The sequence below is a fragment of the Equus quagga genome, chromosome 6, assembly GCF_021613505.1.
Source record: "Equus quagga isolate Etosha38 chromosome 6, UCLA_HA_Equagga_1.0, whole genome shotgun sequence".
NCBI classification, from domain to species: domain Eukaryota; kingdom Metazoa; phylum Chordata; class Mammalia; order Perissodactyla; family Equidae; genus Equus; species Equus quagga.
The window spans coordinates 136,045,845-136,066,447 of NC_060272.1; the positions used below are offsets into that span (position 1 = coordinate 136,045,845).

The window sequence follows — 20,603 nt, forward strand, 5'->3', positions numbered from 1 at the left end:
GCTCTCATACCTGAAAAAAGAAACAAAGGAGAAAGGGGTCACAAATCACAGAGTAGGGAGACCCATAGATAGAACTGGAATAGGATAGCAAATATTCATGTGTAGCATTAGGATAAAGGGAAGGAAACCACCAAAGCAAAGACAATCATATCACTCTAACCACAAACTCACAACACAAGTTGGAATAAGAGATGAAAATAATAATTTAGGAGGGGAAGAGGAAAAGGACTAAATCAGTCTAGGCAAAGGAAGTAAGAGACCACCAGAAAATGGACTACATTATACAAGAGATTCTGAATACAAACTTCAGGGTAGCCACTAAACTAAAAAGAACAGAGACACAAAACATAAATAAGGAGAAATCTAGAAACCCAGCATAAGAAATTGCAGAAGTCAATGGGTAGGCTAAAACACACAAGACGAGAAACAAAGGTAACCCAGGAAAACCGGATAACGAGCGACAGAATGACAGCATTAAGCCCTCATGCATCAATACTCACCCTCAATGTAAAAGGATTGAACTCTCCAATAAAAACATACAAAGTGGCAAAATGGATTAAAGAACAAGATCCAACAATTTGTTGCCTCCAGGAAACACACCTCAGCTCCAAGGACAAACACAGGCTCAGAGCGCAGGGGTGGAAGACAATAGTCCAAGCTAATACCAAACAAAAGAAACCAGGTGTCGCAATACTTATACCAGACAAAACATTTCAAAATAAAGCAGGTAAAGAAAGACACAGAGGGATAATACATAATGATCAAAGGGACACTTCATCAAGAAGAAGTAATGATTATAAATATCTATGCACTCAACACAGGAGCACCAAAGTTCATAAAGCAACTATTAACAAACCTAAAAGAAGGTATCAAAAATAACACAATAATAGTAGGGGACCTCAACAACCCACTCACATCAATGGACAGATCATCCAAATAGAAAATCAACAAGGAAACAGTGGAGCTAAATGAAAAGTTAAAACAGTTGCACTTAATAGACATATATAGAACACTTCACCCAAAAACAGCAGACTACACATCCTTCTCAAGCACACATGGAACATTCTCAAGGATAGACCATATGTTGGGAAACAAGGCAAGCCTCTACAAATTTAAAAAATTGAAATAGTAACAAGCATCTTCTCTGATCATAATGTTATAAAGCTAGAAATTAATTACAAGAAAAAAGCTGAGAAAGGCACAAGGATGTGTAGACTAAACAATACTATTGAACCAGCAATGGACATCATACTCAATAGGCAAAAACTGAGCGCCATCCCCTGAAAACAGGAATGAGACAAGGATGCCCTCTATCACCACTCTTATTTCACATAGTACTGGAGGTTTTGGCCAGAGCAATTAGGCAAGAAAAATGAATAAAAGGAATTCAAATAGGGAGGGAAGAAGTGCAACTCTCGCTGTTTGCAGACGACATGATCTTATATACAGAAAACCACAAAGAATCCATTGGAAAACTTTTATAAGTTATCAACAACTACAGCAAAGTTGCAGGGTATAAAATCAATTTACATAAATCAGTAGCATTTCTATACTCTAATAATGAACCAACTGAAAAAGAACTCAAGAACACAATACCATTCGCAATCGCAACAAAAAGAATAAAATATCTTGGGATGAACTTAACTAAGAAAGTGAAAGACTTATACAACGAAAATTACAAGGTTTTTCTGAAAGAAATGGATGACGACATAAAGAGATGGAAAGACATTCCATGCACATGGATTGGAAGAATAAACATAGTTAAAATGTCCATTCTACCTGAAGCAATCTACAGATTCAATGCCATCCCAATCAGAATCTCAAGGACATTCTTTAAAGAAATTGAACAAAGAATCCTAAAATTCATATGGGGCAACAAAAGACCCCGAATTGCTAAAGCAATCCTGAGAAAAAAGAACATAGCTGGAGGTATCACAATCCCTAACTTCAAAACATACCAAATAGCATGGTACTGGTATAAAAACAGGTGCACAGATCATGGAACAGAATTGAAAACCCAGAAATAAAACCACACATCTATGAACACCTAATCTTCGACAAAGGAGCTGAGGACATACAATGGAGAAAAGGAAGTCTTTTCAGCAAATGGTGCTGGGAAAACTGGAAAGCCACATGTAAAAGAACGAAAATCAACCATTCTTTTTCACCATTCACCAAAATAAACTCAAAATAGATCAAAGACCTAAAGCTGAGACCTGAAACCATAAGGCTTCTAGAAGAAAATGTAGGCAGTACACTCTTTGACATCAGTATTAAAAGGATCTTTTCGGACACCATGTCTTCTCAGACAGGGAAACAACAGAAAGAATAAACAAATGGGACTTCATCAGACCAAAGAGCTTCTTCAAGGCAAAGGAAAAAAAGAACCCACTAACTGGGAAAAAATATTTGCAAGTAATACATCTGACAAAGGCTTAATATCCATAATATATAAAGAACTCACACAACTCAACAACAAAAAAATCAAACAACCCGATCAAAAAATGGGCAGGAGACATGAACAGACATTTCTCCAAAGAAGATATACGGATGGCCAATAGGCACATGAAAAGATGTTCATCACTGCTGATCATCAGAGAAATGCACATCAAAACTACAGTAAGATATCACCTTACACCCATTAGAATGACAAAAGTAACTAAAACAAATAGTAACAAATGTCGGAGAAGTTGTGGAGAAAAAGGAACCCTCATACACTATTGGTGGGAATGCAAACCGGTGCAGCCACTAGGGAAAACAGTATGGAGATTCCTCAAAAAGTTAAAAATAGAACTACCATACGATCCAGCTATCCCACTACTGGTTATCTATCCAAAGAGCTTGAAGTCAGCAATTCCAAAAGTCCCATGCACCCCAATGTTCACTGAAGCATTATTTACAATAGCCAAGACGTGGAAGCAACCTAAGTGCCCATCAACAGATGACTGGATAAAGAAGATGTGGTATACATATACAGTGGAATACTACTCAGCCATAAAAAAGAACAAAACTGTCCCATTTCCAACAACATGGATGGACCTTGAGGGAATTATGTTAAGTGAAATAAGCCAGATAGAGAAGCACAATCTCTGTATGACTCCACTCATATGAGGAATTTGAACATGTGGACAAAGAGAACAGATTAGTGGCTACCAGGGAAAAGGTGGGGTGGGGGGTGCGCACAAAGGGTGAAGGGGTGCACATACAACACGACTGACAGACAATAATGTACAACTGAAATTTCACAAGATTGAACCTATCATTAACGCAATAAAAAAAAAAGAACAAGACAAGGATGCCCACTTTTGACCCTTCTAGTTCACAGTTTAGTAGAATTTCTAATCAGAGAAATTAGGCAAGAAAAAGAAGTAAAAAGTATCTAATTGTAAAGGAAGAAGGAAAACTATTCACAGACGCCAAGATTTTACATATTTAGAAAATCCTAAAGAATTTACAAAATCTGTTAAAGCTAACACTCAAAATCAGAAAAGTTGCAGGATACAAGGGCAATGCACAAAAATCACTTACATTTCTACATACTAGTGATAAACAACGTGAAAATAAAACAACTACATTTACAATGCCATCCAAAAGAATAAAACACGTAGGAATAAATCTACCCAAGGAAGTTCAAACTTGTACACTGAAAACTGCAAAACATTACTGAAAGATATTAAAGAAGACCTAAATAAATGGAAAGACATCTGTGTTCATGGTCAAGAGACTTAATACTGTGAAGGTGGCAACACACTCCAAAGTTATCTACAGATTCAACACAATCCCTATTAAAATCTCAATGGCCTTCTTCTGCAGAAACGGAAAAGTCAACCCTAAAATTCATATGGAATTGAAAGGGAGAGTGAATACCCAAAACAATCTTGCAAAAGGAGAAAAAAACTGGAAAACTCATATCTCCCTATTTCATAAATCAACAGTAATCAAAACAGCGTGGAACTGGCAAAAGCATAAACATAAGGATCAAAGGTACAGAATGGAGAGTCCAGAAGTACACACCACAGATCTATGGTCAAGTGATTTTTGACAAGGATGCCATAATCACTCAGTGGGGGTAAGAACAGTGTGCTTCAAAGAGTGTTGCTGCAAACAAATGAAGTGGAACCCTTACTTCAGGCAACGTGCAAAAATTAATTCAAAATTGATGAAGACCTATATACGAAAGCTAAAAGTATAAAATTCAGAAGAAAACATAGAGGCAAACATTTGACCTTGGATTTGGCTATGGCCTCTTAAATATGACAGTAAAATTATGAACAGCAAAACAAAAAAGACAAAGCAGACTTCATAAAAATTAAATCTTTTGTGCATCAAAGCACATTACCAAGAGAGGGAAAAAGACAAACTACGCAGTGACATTTGCAAACAGAGATCTGATAAAGGTCTAGTACCCAGAATATATCAAGAACTCTTTTTTAAAACAGCATAAAAATCATAAAAATGCTGCAACAATCTATCATGAACACTGTTGAAAGAAATGCAACAGAAAGTATCAACAAAAAGAAATGATAGATAAAAAGGAGAATCGAATGAATAGTTTAGAACTAAAAATACAATAAATCAAATACAAAGCTCACTAGATGGTTCCACAGCAGAATGGAGATGGCAGGGGAAAGAATCTGTGAGCTTCAAGACAGATCAACACAAATTACCCAAATCAACAGAGAAAACAAAACAAACCTGGGGAATAAAAAAGAGAAAAGATCCTCAGGGAGTTGTGAAATAATAACAAAAGGTTTAACCTTCATGTCATCAGTCTCATAAGAAGGGAAAGGGCTTGGGGCTGAAAAAGTATTTGAAGAAGGAAGTACTGAATAGTTCCCAAATCTGACTAAAAGAACATGCCTACAGATCCACAAAGATGTCTAAGCCTAGATAAATGATGACCACATTTATACAAATTAAAGACAAATTTTTTTTGTTTGTTTTATCTCCTGAAAGTCCCCCAGTAAACAGTTGTGTATTTTTAGTTGTGGGTCCTTCTAGTTATGGCATGTGGGACGCCACCCCAACGTGGCCTGACGAGCGGTGCCACGTCTGTGCCCAGGATCCGAACTGGTGAAACCCTGGGCCGCTGCAGCAGAGCGCGTGAACTTAACCACTCAGCCACAGGACCAGCCCCAGAAAATTTCTTGTAAGCAGGCAAAGAGAAATGAGGCATTAAAAATAAGGGAACAATGATTTGAACGACTGTGTCTTTCTCATCAAAAACCATGGGGGTCAGAAGCAAGTAGCACAGCATTTTTCAAGTGCTGAAAGAAAAAAACTGTCAAACTAGAATTCTATATCTAGAGAAAATCTTCTTCAGGAATGAGAGTAAAATAAAGACATTCCTACATGAAACAAATTAAAATAAGTTGTTGCCAGACACATCATTCACAAGGTTTCTTTCAGCTCTTGAGTTTATTTAAAATAGCTGATGGAAAGTCTTTGTCTAGTAAGTCCAATGTCTGGGCTTCCTCAGGGAGTTCCCATTGATTGACTGGGTTTTTTTTCCTTGTGTATGAGCCATACTTTCTTGTTTTGTTTGTTTTGTGTTTTGCCTGTCTTTTAACTTTTGTAGAAAACTCAACATTTTATTTTTATTTTTCGGTAAGGAAGATTGACCCTGAGCTAACATCTGTCGCCAATCTTCCTCTTTTTGCTTGAGGAAGGGTGGCCTTGAGTTAACATCTTCCTCTATTTTGTTTGTGGGACACCACCAAAACATGGCTTGATGAGTGGTGTGTCCGTCTGCACCTGGAATCCGAACCTGTGAACCCCAGGCTGCCAAAGCAGGGCAGACAAACTTAACCACTCAAGCCACTAGGCTGGTCCCCAGTTTAAACAATATAACACGGCAATTCTCGAAATCAGATTCCCCTTCTCCCTAGGGTTTGTTGCTGTTTTTGTTCTTGTTTGTTTAGTGACTTTTCTGAACTCACCTGTAAAGTCTGTGCTATGTTTTGTGTGGCTACTGAAGTCTCCATTCAGTTTGCTAATATTTGAACAAAGATTTACTTAAACACCTAGCACCCGTATGTCTCCCAGTCTGCAAGAGGCTCCTTCTGTGTGTTGGGATGCACCTTGACACTCAGCAAGGCAACTGCTTGTACAACCTTAGCCTTTGCCTCCTGCTTTGGCAGAGCCTCACTATCAGCCAGAGGGAGCACCTGGGGCCATCTCAGGCCTTTCCTGTGCACATATACAACCAACACAGGGGCAGGGTGTTCCAGATTCCCAGGAATATGTCAGAGCTTTTCAAAGTCCCGATGGCCGACCCATTCTCCAGCTTTTCCTTTTAAGCTTTTTGGTTAACCTTTTAACTGCCCCAGCTGTTAACCACCACCTCAGGCAACCATGAAGTTTAAAATTGCCTCCAAATATCTTCGGCAAACACTTCCAGAGAAAAGGCTTTCAGATTGGATGAGTGCTGAGTCAGGTCAACTAAATACAGCTTTGCAAGTGAGACCTTTCAGGGAACCAGAAACAGTTCAGGGGCCAGCCCAGTGGTGTAGCAGTTAAGTATGCATTTGCCGGTTCAGATCCCAGGTGCAGACCTATGCACTGCTTGTCAAGCCACACAGTGGCAGGCATCCCACATATAAAGTAGAGGAAGGTGGGCATGGATGTCAGCTCAGGGCCAGTCTTCCTCAGCAAAAAGAGGAGGATTGGCGGCAGATGTTAGCTCAGTGCTAATCTTCCTCCAACAACAACAACAACAACAAAAAACCAGTTCCAACAATGACAATTCCCCAGAAACGAGGCTGCGAATGAGTATGAACCTATCTGCTCCTTCTGGCGGCTGCTGGGCCTGTTGGTCATCATAGGGATTGTTGGTTTTTGGTTGTCAAGGCCACCACAGAGTTGGTAAGGGAGATATGAAAAAAGGGCATTTAAAAAGCCACAAAACTCACTCTTCTTACCAAGGTTCTGCTATTTTTCCTGAATAAATGCTCCCTGATTGCTACAAACCTTTGCTCCATTTCAAGAGTTTTGAAAATCTAGATTCTGACAGTTTTTGCTAGTTTCTTGCTGCTTTTACAGAGGAGAAAACCTTCAAAGGTACTTACCTATTCTGCTAGTATCACTGATATCTACGCCTTGGATTCTAAAAGGACTCAGACAGGGCTCTGTATCAACCACGTGTTTTCTGTGTTCTGGTGCTTTGACATCTGGGGCCTTGCTGACCCTGGAGAGACTGTCTCTCCCAAGGTTAGCCAACTCCCAGAGAGAGTAAACAACTTGCTTCTGAGTGTGCTTTTCAAATGCAATCCAACCAGTCCAGAGCTCACACTCCAACCGCATCCTTTATTGGGCTCTCAAACTCTGGCCATTATCTACCTGCCCTAATGACCGTAGGGTCAGGCCCCAGATAATGAGGGACAGGTCCTCTGCTCCAGTGCCTCCTGAAACGATTCAAACTAGCAAAGCCCAAGCCTGCTCCTCCCTCAGAAACCACAACAAAGGCCCTGCCCAGTTCCCCCTCGACCTCTGCCTCCTGACCTACTCCAGCGCTTCTCTCTGAGGCCCTTGGTGACATGGTGTGCCCCTCCTCCTGGGAATCGTGAGTAACAAACTATCTTTTCAATAGCGATCATCTCCTGATTTGTTGGCCTTACCATACTCAAATCATAATAAAACCTATTAAAATAGGCTCCCATGCATTTGTTCCTAATTCTTAAATATTAGCCATGCAGTACACATGAGCATAGATGTTTATGTCAAATATACGCTGTTGGTTCCCAAAGATAGCAGAAAGACTACGCCAGACTATATAAACAGTAGTGCTGAGGTTTATTTTCTCCATATTTGGTCACTCAGGCAAATGGTCCTGTTAGAGTTGATGAACTCACTGAGACTAGTTCTTAGAGAGATCTCACAAACTGGTCTTCATGGCAGCTACAGTTATATTTCTACGAATGTGACTAATTTGGGGCAGCTCTCAATCATCAAAGTAAATGGCTCCCTGAAGCCACTTTGAAGCTAATCTTGGTGAGCTTATCAGAACTTGGAATAAAAACTCCATGAGACCTCTGGTGGAATTCAGCATAGGGATTCTTGGAAAAATCCTCAAAATACCCTTAGACATGTGAAAAATGAGCATGTGTGTGTAATAATCATTCAGCTTACCCTGTACAATGATTAATCTGAGGAGTAGTTTCTTACCAAAGCCTTTCAGGTTATAGCTTTTTAAGCTTTTCTGTGTTTTTTTCCCAAAAAGAGTGCCTTTAAAAAAAGAACACTGAAGAAAACATATGGCACATAGAATTCATTCTTGAGGAATTTCTATAACTGGATGAGTTGAGTACATTGTAAATAGTGGTGGGCATATATACTTACTGAAGGAGTTTAGGAATCTGTGCCACAAGTAATACCAAACAATAAGCAATCTGTAGATGAAGTAATTCCATGTAGAGTGGGTGACCCACAGGAACAGTGTTTTGCAGATCCAGTTGTGCTGAGAAGCAGTCCCCAAATATTGGCAATCATTCCATGTTGTAAAGGAGAGACCACAGTCACGGATTTTCTTCTAATAGCTCTATCATTCCAATTCCAATAACTTTCATTATTTCTCAGAAAGATTTTTATTCTTTGATTCGTAAAATATAAACTTTTGGAATAGACCAGAACCTTGCAAATAATTTTATCCAGTTCCTTCATTTTGCAGATAAAGAAAGGGCTCCACTGAGATTAAATATCTTTCCTAATTCAGTTGCAGTAGTCACTAGTTTAAGGAAAAAACTCACCCACTGAAATATGTCATATGAAGGTATACTGTCCTTGTTATCACATATTTGTAATTTACACTAAGGAAAAGACATACATACTAAGTGATCATAATACAAAGGCAAAATGTGATACATTTTTCAAGAGTAACTAGAGTTGATAACCAGCTGGGTACGATCAGGCAAGGCTGGCTCCCTGACCTACTCACAGTCACCCTCTCAACGAGGCGTTCCCCGGCCATGCTGTTTAAAGATGGATACCTCTCCCTCACACTGTACATTCCCTATCTCCCATTCTACTTTACTTTTCTTCATACCACTGACCTCCATCTAATGTATTATTTACTTTACACATCATTTTTGTTTACTGCTTGTTTCCCTTATTAGAAAACAAGTTTATGGAGGGAGGGATGTTTTGTTTTGTTCACAGCTACATATTAAGCACATTCAACAGTGCTTGCCACATAGTAGGTGTGCACTTATCCCATTATTGCTTACCACCCATTACTGGTTTTGCTCATTCACTTGTTTGTCAGCTTCATGAAGTCAGAAACTATATTCTTGTTCATCATTATATTCTTAAAGACTAATACAGTACAAAGTATATAACATGCTTTCAATACACAGTATTTATTTATTTTTAAATTTACATACTGGAGCAGAAGAGGTATACTTTGAGCCTGGAAAATCTTTTCATGCCAGAATCTAAGTAAGTGCTCAAAAATATGATGAGGGAATATTATATGTATTCAGGAGCCATCTTAAAGGGGTTCCCATTGGTCAAGTCTAACATAATTTGAATACCAAAATAAATAAGAAGAATGAGGAATTATAAATTATTGGAAAAAATAAGGACAAATGAAACTATACCTAAAATATATAGATATGTACACATAGACACACATACACAGGGGAGAAGGGAGATCTGTTTCCAAGCACAAGGCCTAGTGCCTGTTGAGAAATGTGGAGGAAAGGTTGGAATTGAAAAATCGTCATTTTGTAACCATCACTGTAAAGAGCGGGTCAGATAAGAATCATCAGGGATGCTAAACCTAGGGAGACATGTTAATGAAGAGTAGTGTCTGCACGGTCATAAAGTGTCTCCCCACAGACTGCCTACTAGCTGCAAGAGAGGAAAAAAAAAAGTGATGATACCACAGAGAATCTGGCAACAGTTTCACCAATTGATCAAAATTATCATCACCTGTGAGGACAGATATCTGAGAAGGACAAAACGTCACCCAGGCAGTATTTTGCCTGAGAATACATAACAGCAATTGATCATAAGATCAAAGACAAAATAGGGAACATTCTTTCGGGAAAAAAAGGTGGAAGAATGGTATTTTTTTTAAAGATGGCAAAGTTACAAAAGGCAAAGAAAGGCTCTGGAATTATTCCACATTCAAGAAACCTATAAATACAGGACAACTAAATGCAATACTTAACTCGAGACTGGATCATGTACTGCAGGGGAAAAGAAAATGCAATAAAGGACGTTATTAGATCAACTAACAAAATTGGAATATGCATGGCAAATTAGATAAAAGTACTACATCAATGTCAATTTATGAAATCAATCACTGCTATGAGTAGTAAGGGAATACCTCTATTCTTAGAAATGCACACCAAAGTATTTAGGAGACAGAGCCATGATATATGCATGTCTTCTAAAAAGGTTCCCTCAGAAGAGCAAGAGAAATGGTAAAAATCTGAATAAGTATGACAAATTATTAGTCCTCTCTTAAGTTCTTTAAATTACATTATGATGGTTGAAAGTAAAAAATCCTAACGTTGTCTGATGGAGTTTTCAGTGCATATATATGACTGTGATTCACATGAAAACTACAACATGAAGCAGGGAGGGAAAGGATCTCTATGGTTATAAGGTTTCCAGACTGTACTTGCAGGGGTAAAGTCTTAAATCTAAGTAGGCTGTTAAAAGTTATGTTATATATGTTGCAAGCCCTCTAGCAGCCAATATAAAAAATAATACAAACAGATATGGCCAAGAAGCCAGTAAATAAATTAAAATGGAATACTAAAAAGTATTGAAGTAATCCAAAAGAAAGCAGGAAATAGGAACGGAAGAATAAAAGAACAGAGGACACACAGAAAACAAAGAAGAAAATAAAAAAATAGTTGCATTAACACACAGCTACGTAATCATATATTTTCAAGGAAACACTGGAGATGCAGTGTTAAAACCTATTGTGATAGCTATTACAAATACTTTTTAACGTCTGAGAGAACAAATTACTCTCCAAAGGATGTAGGCCTATAAACAACAGCAGTTACTTCATTAGATCTTACAAGCCAAAGTGACATGATATTTTAATCTCCATCAAACAAGGGTGCAAAATATAAGCTCTTAATCATGTGATGAGGGAGTGAGCCAAGAAAAAAAAAATCTTAAAAACTACAATGGTCAAAGTTTAAACACACACGCTAGAGATACTCAGAGACAAGGAGAGAGAGAGAGAGAATGTTTGTTATATAAATTTTTAAAAAAGCACTTTACTTAAAAGCACTCTGAGTTACAATTCCTTCACTCCCCTTTACATCTCCATAAAAGGAACTCTATTACAGCACATACAGTTTTCCATTATATAAAGAAAATGTGTGTATGTGTTGGCTCTACAACTATAAGAGTGATTGTAATTTATTTATGTTTCCCAAGCATAGTCCAAACTTCACTAAATGTAAAACAGATGTTATGGATTTCTTTCACAAAATGTTGGCAACAACACATTTCAATTTCAACTAGAATAGTCAGAACAGTAAAATAACTCCAAATGTCTCTTTCTCAAAGATGAAGCAAAACACGAAAAGAAATTTAAAATAAAAATTCTACACTTCTATTTTAAAAATAAATTCCTAGGATATTAGGTCTAAAATCAGGTGCATATCAGAAGTTAATTCACTAAAATATTATCAATCACTCTCATACACTGCTGGTAGGAATGCAAAATGGTATGGTTGTTCTGGTAAAGAGTTTGGCAGTTTATTATAAATTTAAACATCTTCTTATCATATGACGCAGCAATCCCACTTCTGGTTACTTACCCTAGAGAAAAGAAAACTTGCATTCATAAAATCCTCTAATGAATGTTTATAGCAGCTCTATTCATAATCACCAAAACCTGGAAATAACCTGAATGTCCTCTAACAGGTGAATGGATAAACAAGCTAGTGTCCACAGTGGAACACAACTCAGAAATGAAAATATGGATGGATTTCAAAGGCATTATGCCAAGTAAGGAAGCTGGTCTCAAAAGGTTACACACTGTGTGATTTCATTTACTCAACATTTGGTAAAATGCGACACTCTAGTGATAAAGATAGAGCAGATTAACCAGGGGGTAAGAGTGGGGGAGGGTGTGACCATAAAGGGAGAGTGTGACGGATTTTCTGTGTTGCTGGAACTGTTTGATTCCTGATGGTGGTGGTAAGTACACAGAAACCATTCAATCTGAGTAACACAGAAAGAAAAGGTTGGGGCTGGCCCCTTGGCCAAGTGGTTAAGTTCAGGAGTTCCGCTCTGGCGGCCCAGGGTTTTGCTGGTTTGGATCCTGGCCGCGGACCTAGTACTGCTCATCAGGCCATGCTGAGGCAGCATCCCACAGAGCAGAGCCAGAAGGACCCACAACTAGGATATACAACTATTTGCTCAGGGGCTTTGGGGAGAAGAAGAAGAAAAACCAAAAACAGAAAGAAAAGTTTAGAAAAAATGAATAGAGCCTCAGGGACCCATCAGACAACACTAAAAGGTTTTACATTCATGCCATCAGAAACCCAAGAGCAGAGGAGAAAAAGTGCTGAGCAAAAAACATATTTGAAGAAATAATGGCTGAAAATTTCCCAAATTTGGTAAAAAGACATAAGCTTACAACCCCAGAGAGGATAAACAAAAAAATCCATGGCTAAAAACATCATAATCAAACTATCAATAATTAAAGAAAAAGAAAATATCCTGAAACCTGTTAGAGAAAAACAGATACATTTCCTATAGGGGAAGCAGGATTCAAAGACAGTGGATTTCTCCACAGACACCACAGAGGCCAGAGAGAAGTGAAATGACATTTTTAAAGTACGGAAAGAAAAGAACTGTCAACCCAGAACTTAATATCCAGTGAAAATATCCTTCAGGAGCAAAGACATAGCAATGACATTCTCAGATGAAAGAAAACGAAAAGGATTTGTCCAAGTGAACCTACTCAAGAAGACATGCTAAAGAAAGTTCTTCAGACGAAAAGGAAATGATACCAGAGGGAAGCTTGGAATATCAGGAATGAAGAGTAAAATTAGTAAAAATCTACATAAATGTATGAGATTATTCTTCTTAAGTTCCTTCAAATACATAAAAAGGAAGAAAGTAAGAATTATAACATTATCCGATGAGGGTTTCAATGTAGGTAGAAACAATACACATCAAAACTGTAACATGAGGACATGAGAGTAAAGGAATCTATTTAGTAAAAGGTTCTATATGCCATTTAAAGTGGCAAAATATTAATTCTAGGTAGACTGTGATCCCTAGAACAACCAGTAATATATATAATTATAATACACGTATTTACATAACATGTAAGAGATATAGAAGAAAATCAAATTAAAATGGAATATTAAAAAATATTCAAATAATCCAGAAAAGGCATGAAGGAGAAAATATAAGAACAAAACAGAGAAAGAACAGAAATAACTACAAAGTGGGCAGACTTCAATCCAAACATATCAACAATTACATTAAATGTAAATGAATCATAGATCTAAATGTAAAAAGTAAAATTATAAAAATTTATAAAAAATTTGAGGACAGTTTTCATGACCTGAGGTTAGGCAAACAGTTCTCAGGCATCATACCAAAAACATGAGCTAAATATATACATAAAAGAAAGATAAACTGTCTTCTTGAAATAAAAAATTTTGCTCTTTCAAAGACACCATTAAGAAAATGAAAAGACAAGCTACAGAATGGGAGAAAATATCTGGAAATCACACTTATGACAAAGGCCTTGGATACAGAATATATAAAGAACTCTCAAAACAACAGTAAGGAAACAATCCGATGAAGCAATGAATAAAAGAGTTGAACATAAACTTCAGCAAAGAGGATAAACAGATGGCAATCAAGCCAGCACCCAGCAACAAGCATCAACATCTGCTGCTGGGGAGTCAAGTGCATGGAGAAAGACAGCCCCTGGAGGTGCAGACCTGGAGGAACGCCTGAGAGCTGAGGGGGGAGCTGGAACACTGAGGAAACCAGCCAGCTCCCAAAACTCCACCTAAGCATGAGGAAGAACTGAACTTGAATTTGAATCCATTGCTGCAAGAAGCTGAAGCCTGTGGTGTTTAAGGTAATAAAAGCCACGAAAATCCCAAATCCAGCTCAACAGTTAAGTACCTTGAATTAACTCTCATGCTAACACTGATAAAAGAAATGTGCCCATTTCTGGGCATAAATACTCTTCACTTCAGTCTCTACTGTTTTTCCACAATGTCTATCATTCAATAAAAAGTTATGAGACAAAAACTCAAGAAAAAAAAGATCTGTTGTAAACTAATCAGCAGAATCAGACTCAAAGATGATTCAGGTCTTGGTACTATTGGGCAGGGACTTTAAAATAACTAAGATTAAAAGTCATAAACACAGAAACAAGTACAGTGGTTGCTAGGGGCTGCAGCGAGAGAGAAATGGGGAGTTGTTTAATGGGTAGAGTTTCAGTTTTACAAGATGAAAAGAGTTATGGAGATGGGTGGTGGTGATGGCAGTACAACAATATGTACACTTAAAACTGTATACATAAAAATGGTTAAGAAGGTAAATTTTATGTTGTATATATTTTATTTACCACAACAAAAAAGACTGGGTGAACAAAAGATCTAGTACAAAGGAGTATGAAATAGTCTTGTATCCTGAAAGTGGTGGTGGTGGTTTCATGAAGCTACACAGGTGATAACATTGCATAGAACACGCATACACACACAAGTGCTTGTAAAACTAGGAAAATCTGAAAATGCCCTTTGGTTTTCACTAATGTCAATTTTCTAGTTTTGATAGTATAATTATGCAAGATGTTACCACTGTCAGAGGCTAGATGAAGGGTGTATGGAAACTTCTTGTATATTGTTTTTTTTGCTGCTTCTTGTGAATCTATAATTTTTCAAAATTAAAAGTTAAAAAATGTGTGTGTGTAGGAATTGATGTACTAAGATTGGCAAAATATTGATAATTGTTGAAGGTGCCTAATGGGCAGTTGTAGGTTAATTATACTATTATTTTTTTGCATATTTGAAATTTTTCATAATAAAACAATAAAGAAAAAAATATACGTTAAAAGATCTAGTGGAAAAGCTGGACAACATGGATGAACAAATGGGCAGCATTTGAACAATTTCAGCAGAGAGAGAAATTAAGAATCAAATGAAAATGCTGGAAATAAAAAACATTACATTAGAGATGAAGAATTCCTCCAACGGGCTCATTGGCAAATTGGACTTCAGCTGAGGAAATGATCTGTGACCTTGAAGATAGGGTAATAGAAATTATCCAAACTGAAATGCAAAGAAAAAAAAAGTGAAAGAAATAGAACAGAGCATCCCAATGTGGAGAAAATATATCCAATGTTCTAACATACGTGTAATTAGAGCTGCAGAAGAACAGAGAACAGGACAGAAGAAGTATTTGAAAAGATATGGTTGGGAATTTTCACACAAATACACCCTAGAAATAGCACAGTCAAATTGTGGAAAAACAGAACAAAGAGAAATGTTTGAAGGCAGCCCAAAACACACACACCCACACCCACACACACAAAATAACAATGATAGAAGACTTCTTTTCACAACCCATGCAATCTAGAAGACACTTTAAAGATATCTTCATGTCAAAGAAAAACTGTCAACACAGTTGCCAATGGTCCACAACACACTCCTGGTTTTCCTCCCACTTCTCAAAGTTTCTTTTATAATTCCTTTGGAGGATCCTCTCTTCTGTTCAGCCAGCACATTTTAGAATTCCTCAAGGTTCAGTTCCAGTCCCTTTCCTATTTTCACTCTATATTCTCTCCACAATCTCATTCCTGCTCAAGGCTGTAACTTTCACTCCCTGGCAGATAACTCCAGTGTTGTATCTCCTACCTACACCCCTCCTGAACTGCCTACTTCATATTTTCAGTTCAGTGTTTCACAGGCACTCAAATTCAACATGTCCAAACTGAACTCACAATCTCACCTGAGACGGCCCTCTTTCAACTTTCCCTATTTCAACAAATGCAATCATCATCTTCAAGGAGTCATCCCCATCAGCAACTCGTGACCCCCTATTCAACTACCAACGTGGCCATTCAATTGTGCTTCCTAAACATCCCCCAAATCCATCCAGCTCTCTTTCACAACTACCATTATTCTTATCCAAACTACAAACTTTTCTTGCCTGAACTTTTTTAATACACTAGTCACTGACTCTCCTGTATCCACTATTGCACCCCTTCAATCCCTTCTCCCTGCAGCATCCAGAATAATACTTTCTAGGATGTCACACTTGTGCCTTCCTTAGGCTCTGCTTAAAACCTTTCAACGGCCTCACATTGGTCTTAGGACTGTGACCAAACTGCTTATGCCAAACCACACATGGTGTGGCCCTTACATGCACACTTTGCTAGCCTCATCTTATACCACACTCCCCTGTCCTGCCCTCCTCCAGTCACTATGGCCTCCTGTCAGTTGCTGACAGATGCCATGCTCCCTCCTAGCAGTGCCTGTGCACAAGCTATTCTGTCTAGGACCTATTTGTTAGTCCATATCCACTCGTTTTTCGGATTTCAGCTCAAGTTTCAGGAGATCGTTCCATATTCCCCCAAGAGTCAGATCCCTGATGTATGCTTCAACAGCATATGTAACTCTTCTCTGTAGCATTTAACACAAACTCTATTTTAGATTATTTTTACGATTATTTAATATCTGACTTTTCCACTAGGCTACAAATCCCATGAAGATGAAAGATTATATCTGTTTTTGCTCACATTTTCATTTTAATGCCTAGCACATAGTGAATGTATAATAAATATTTATTGAAGAAAACAACAATAGAGATGAAGAATATAGGCTTAAATATAACCCATAATAATGGTGTTACGCTTTCAGAGATGTTTTGATATTTACTTACCAAGATAAAAGAAAAGGCAAATTTAAAACTGTAGAGTGAAACTAATCCCTAAAAGAATAAATTTTTAAAATATTTTACCTGGACACAAATTCACTTAATTCTGAATATTCGGTGGGCTCCATTATTATGTTGAGGTCAGTAATAACAGAAGATAAACTCTTCTTATTCTAAAATAAAGAAAACAAAATTTATGTATCAGAGCACAGTAAACTTTTAAACAGAAAGACAAAAATACTTTAAAAATATGCAAAATGAAATTCCACCAAGTAACAGAAAAAGATAATCAAGAAAACGTACTGAAAATATCAGGTATTTGTTAAAAGAATAAAAGTAGATCCTTGCTACATACCAAAAATCTAAATGAACTCCAATAAATGAATTACTGACTTAAATGTAAACACTGAAACTATAAACTATAAAATATTAGGAGGAAATAGAAACATTTAAATGATTACTGAGTGAGGAAGAACTTTCTACACAAACAATAATAGAAAAAAATAAGTGAATACAATTACATAAAAAACTCAAAATACCTATATAAAAAATGACTTTATAACTAAAAGAGAAACAGTAAACTGAGGAAAATTTTTACCATAAACACGACAAAGAGATATGAAACCTGAAAAGAAAAAGGCAAAAGACATGAACTACAAACTGAATCAGGAAGAAATAGAGAATCTGAATAGACCAATCAGAAGTAAAGAAATAGAAACAGTAATCAAAAACCTCCCCAAAAATAAGAGTCCAGGACCACACAGCTTCTCTGGAGAATTCTACCAAACATTCAAAGAAGATTTAATACCTATCCTTCTCAAACTATTCCAGAAAATAAAAGAAGATGGAGCACTCCCTAATACATTCTATGAAGCCAACATCACCCTGATCTCCAAACCTGACAAGGACAACACAAAGAAGGAAAACTACAGTCCAATATCACTGATGAACATAGATGCAAAAATCCTCAACAAAATTTTCGCAAACCGAATACAGCAATACATCAAAAAGATTATACACCATGATCAAGTGGGATTTATACCAGGGACACAGGGATGGTTCAACATCCGCAAGTCAATCAACATGATTCACTACATTAACAAAATGAGAAACAAAAACCATGTGATCAGGGGCTGGCCCCGTGGCCGAGTGGTTAAGTCCTCACACTCCACTGCAGGCGGCCCAGTGTTTCGTTGGTTCGAATCCTGGGCGCGGACATGGGACTGCTCATCAAACCATGCTGAGGCAGCGTCCCACATGCCACAACTAGAAGGACCCACAAAGAAGAATATACAACTATGCACCAGGGGGCTTTGGGGAGAAGAAGGAAAAAAATAAAATCTTTAAAAAGAAAACCACATGATCATCTCAATAGATGCAGAGAAAGCATTCGACAAGATCCAACACCCATTATGATAAAAACCCTCAATAAAATAGGTATAGAAGGAAAGTACCTCAACATAATAAAGGTCATATATGACAAACCCACAGCCAACATCATACTCAACGGACAAAAACTGAAACCCATCCCTCTCAGAACAGGAACAAGACAAGGGTGCCCACTTTCACCACTCTTATTCAACATAGTACTGGAGGTGTTGGCCAGAGCAATTCGGCAGGAAAAAGAAATAAAAGGAATCCAAATAGGCAATGAAGAAGTAAAACTCTCGCTGTTTGCAGACAACACGATCTTATATATAGAAAAGCCCAAAGAATCCATAGGAAAACTATTAGAAACAATCAACAGCTAAAGCAAAGTTGCAGGGTATAAAATCAACATACATAAATCAGTAGCATCTCTAAACACTAACAATGAACTAACAGAAAAAGAACTCAAGAACTCAATCCCATTCACAATCGCAACAAAAAGAATAAAATACCTTGGGATAAATTTAACCAAGGAAGTGAAAGATCTATACAATGAAAACTACAAGACTTTCTTGAAAGAAATTGATGACGACATAAAGAGATGGAAAGACATTCCATGCACATGGATTGGAAGAATAAACATAGTTAAAATGTCCATTCTACCTAAAGCAATCTACAGATTCAATGCTATCCCAATCAGAATCCCAATGACATTCTTTACAGAAATTGAACAAAGAATCCTAAAATTCATATGGGGCAACAAAAGACCCCAAATTGCTAAAGCAATCCTGAGAAAGAAGAACATAGCTGGAGGTATCACAATCCCTGACTTCAAAACATACTACAAAGCTACAGTAATCAAAACAGCATGGTACTGGTACAAAAACAGGTGCACAGATCAATGGAACAGAATTGAAAACCCAGAAATAAAACCACACATATATGGACAGCTAATCTTCGACAAAGGAGCTGAGGGCCTACAATGGAGAAAAGAAAGTCCCTTCAACAAATGGTGCTGGGAAAACTGGACAGCCACATGCAAAAGATTGAAAATCGACCATTCTTTTTCACCATTCACAAAAATAAACTCAAAATGGATCAAAGACCTAAAGATTAGGCCTGAAACAATATGTCTTCTAGAAGAGAATATAGGCAGTACACTCTTCGACATCAGCTTCAAAAGAATCTTTTCGGACACCATAACCCCTCAGACGAGGGAAACAATAGAAAGAATAAATAAATGGGACTTCATCAGACTAAAGAGCTTCTTCAAGGCAAGGGAAAACAGGATTGAAACAGAAAAACAGCCCACTAACTGGGAAACAATATTTACAAGTTATTTATCCGACAAAGGGTTAATCTCCATAATATATAAAAAACTCACAGCTCAACAACAAAAAAATCAAACAACCTGATCACAAAATGGGCAGGAGACATGAACAGACATTTCTCCAAAGAAGATATACAGATGGCCAATAGACACATGAAAAGATGCTCATCATCACTAATCATCAGGGAAATGCAAATCAAAACTACACTAAGATATCACCTTACACCTGTTAGAATGGCAAAAATATCCAAAACCAAGAGTGACAAATGTTGGAGAGGCTGTGGAGAAAAGGGAACCCTCATACACTGTTGGTGGGAATGCAAATTGGTGCAGCCACTATGAAAAACAGTATGGAGATTCCTGAAAAAGTTAAAAATAGAAATACCTTGTGACCCAGCCATCCCACTACTGAGTATCTATCCTAAGAACCTGAAATCAGCAATTCCAAAAGTCCCATGCATCCCTATGTTTATCGCAGCATTATTCACAATAGCCAAGTCATGGAACCAACCTAAGTGCCCAGCAACTGATGATTGGATAAAGAAGAGATGGTATATATATACAATGGAATACTACTCAGCCATAAAAAAGGACAAAGTCATCCCATTCACAACAACATGGATAGACCTTGAGGGTATTATGTTGAGTGAAATAAGCCAGACAGAGAAAGACGAACTCTCTATGACTCCACTCATAGGTGGTAGTTAACATATAGACAAAGAGAACTGATCGGTGGTTACCAGGGGAAAGGGCACTAGGGGTGAAGTGGTGGACCTACAACATGACTAATAATGATGTACAACTGTAATTTCACAAGGTTGTTAACTATCATAATCTTAATTAAAAAAAAAGACATGAACTTAAAAACTCAGAGGTAAAAGACAATGTGTATGGAAAAAAATGTTCGATCTCACTAGTAATAAGATAAATGTAAGGTTAAACAATGAGATGACATTTTAATCTAAGAAACCATTTGACAATGCCTAACTCAAAATATTCATAGTCTCTGTCTCAGCAATTTGAC

The 20,603-nt window shown here is 37.4% G+C and overlaps 1 protein-coding gene across 1 annotated transcript in view; it reads right to left on the reverse strand.

Moving 5' to 3' along the window:
• The window catches only part of LOC124241290 (centromere protein P-like), a 222,462-nt gene that overhangs the window by 177,808 nt on the left and 24,051 nt on the right, over positions 1 to 20,603 (reverse strand). The window contains exon 4 of the mRNA XM_046664960.1: positions 16,966 to 17,054. Within this exon, the coding sequence (XP_046520916.1) occupies positions 16,966 to 17,054 (89 nt within the window). The remainder of the gene's footprint in view (positions 1 to 16,965; positions 17,055 to 20,603) is intronic.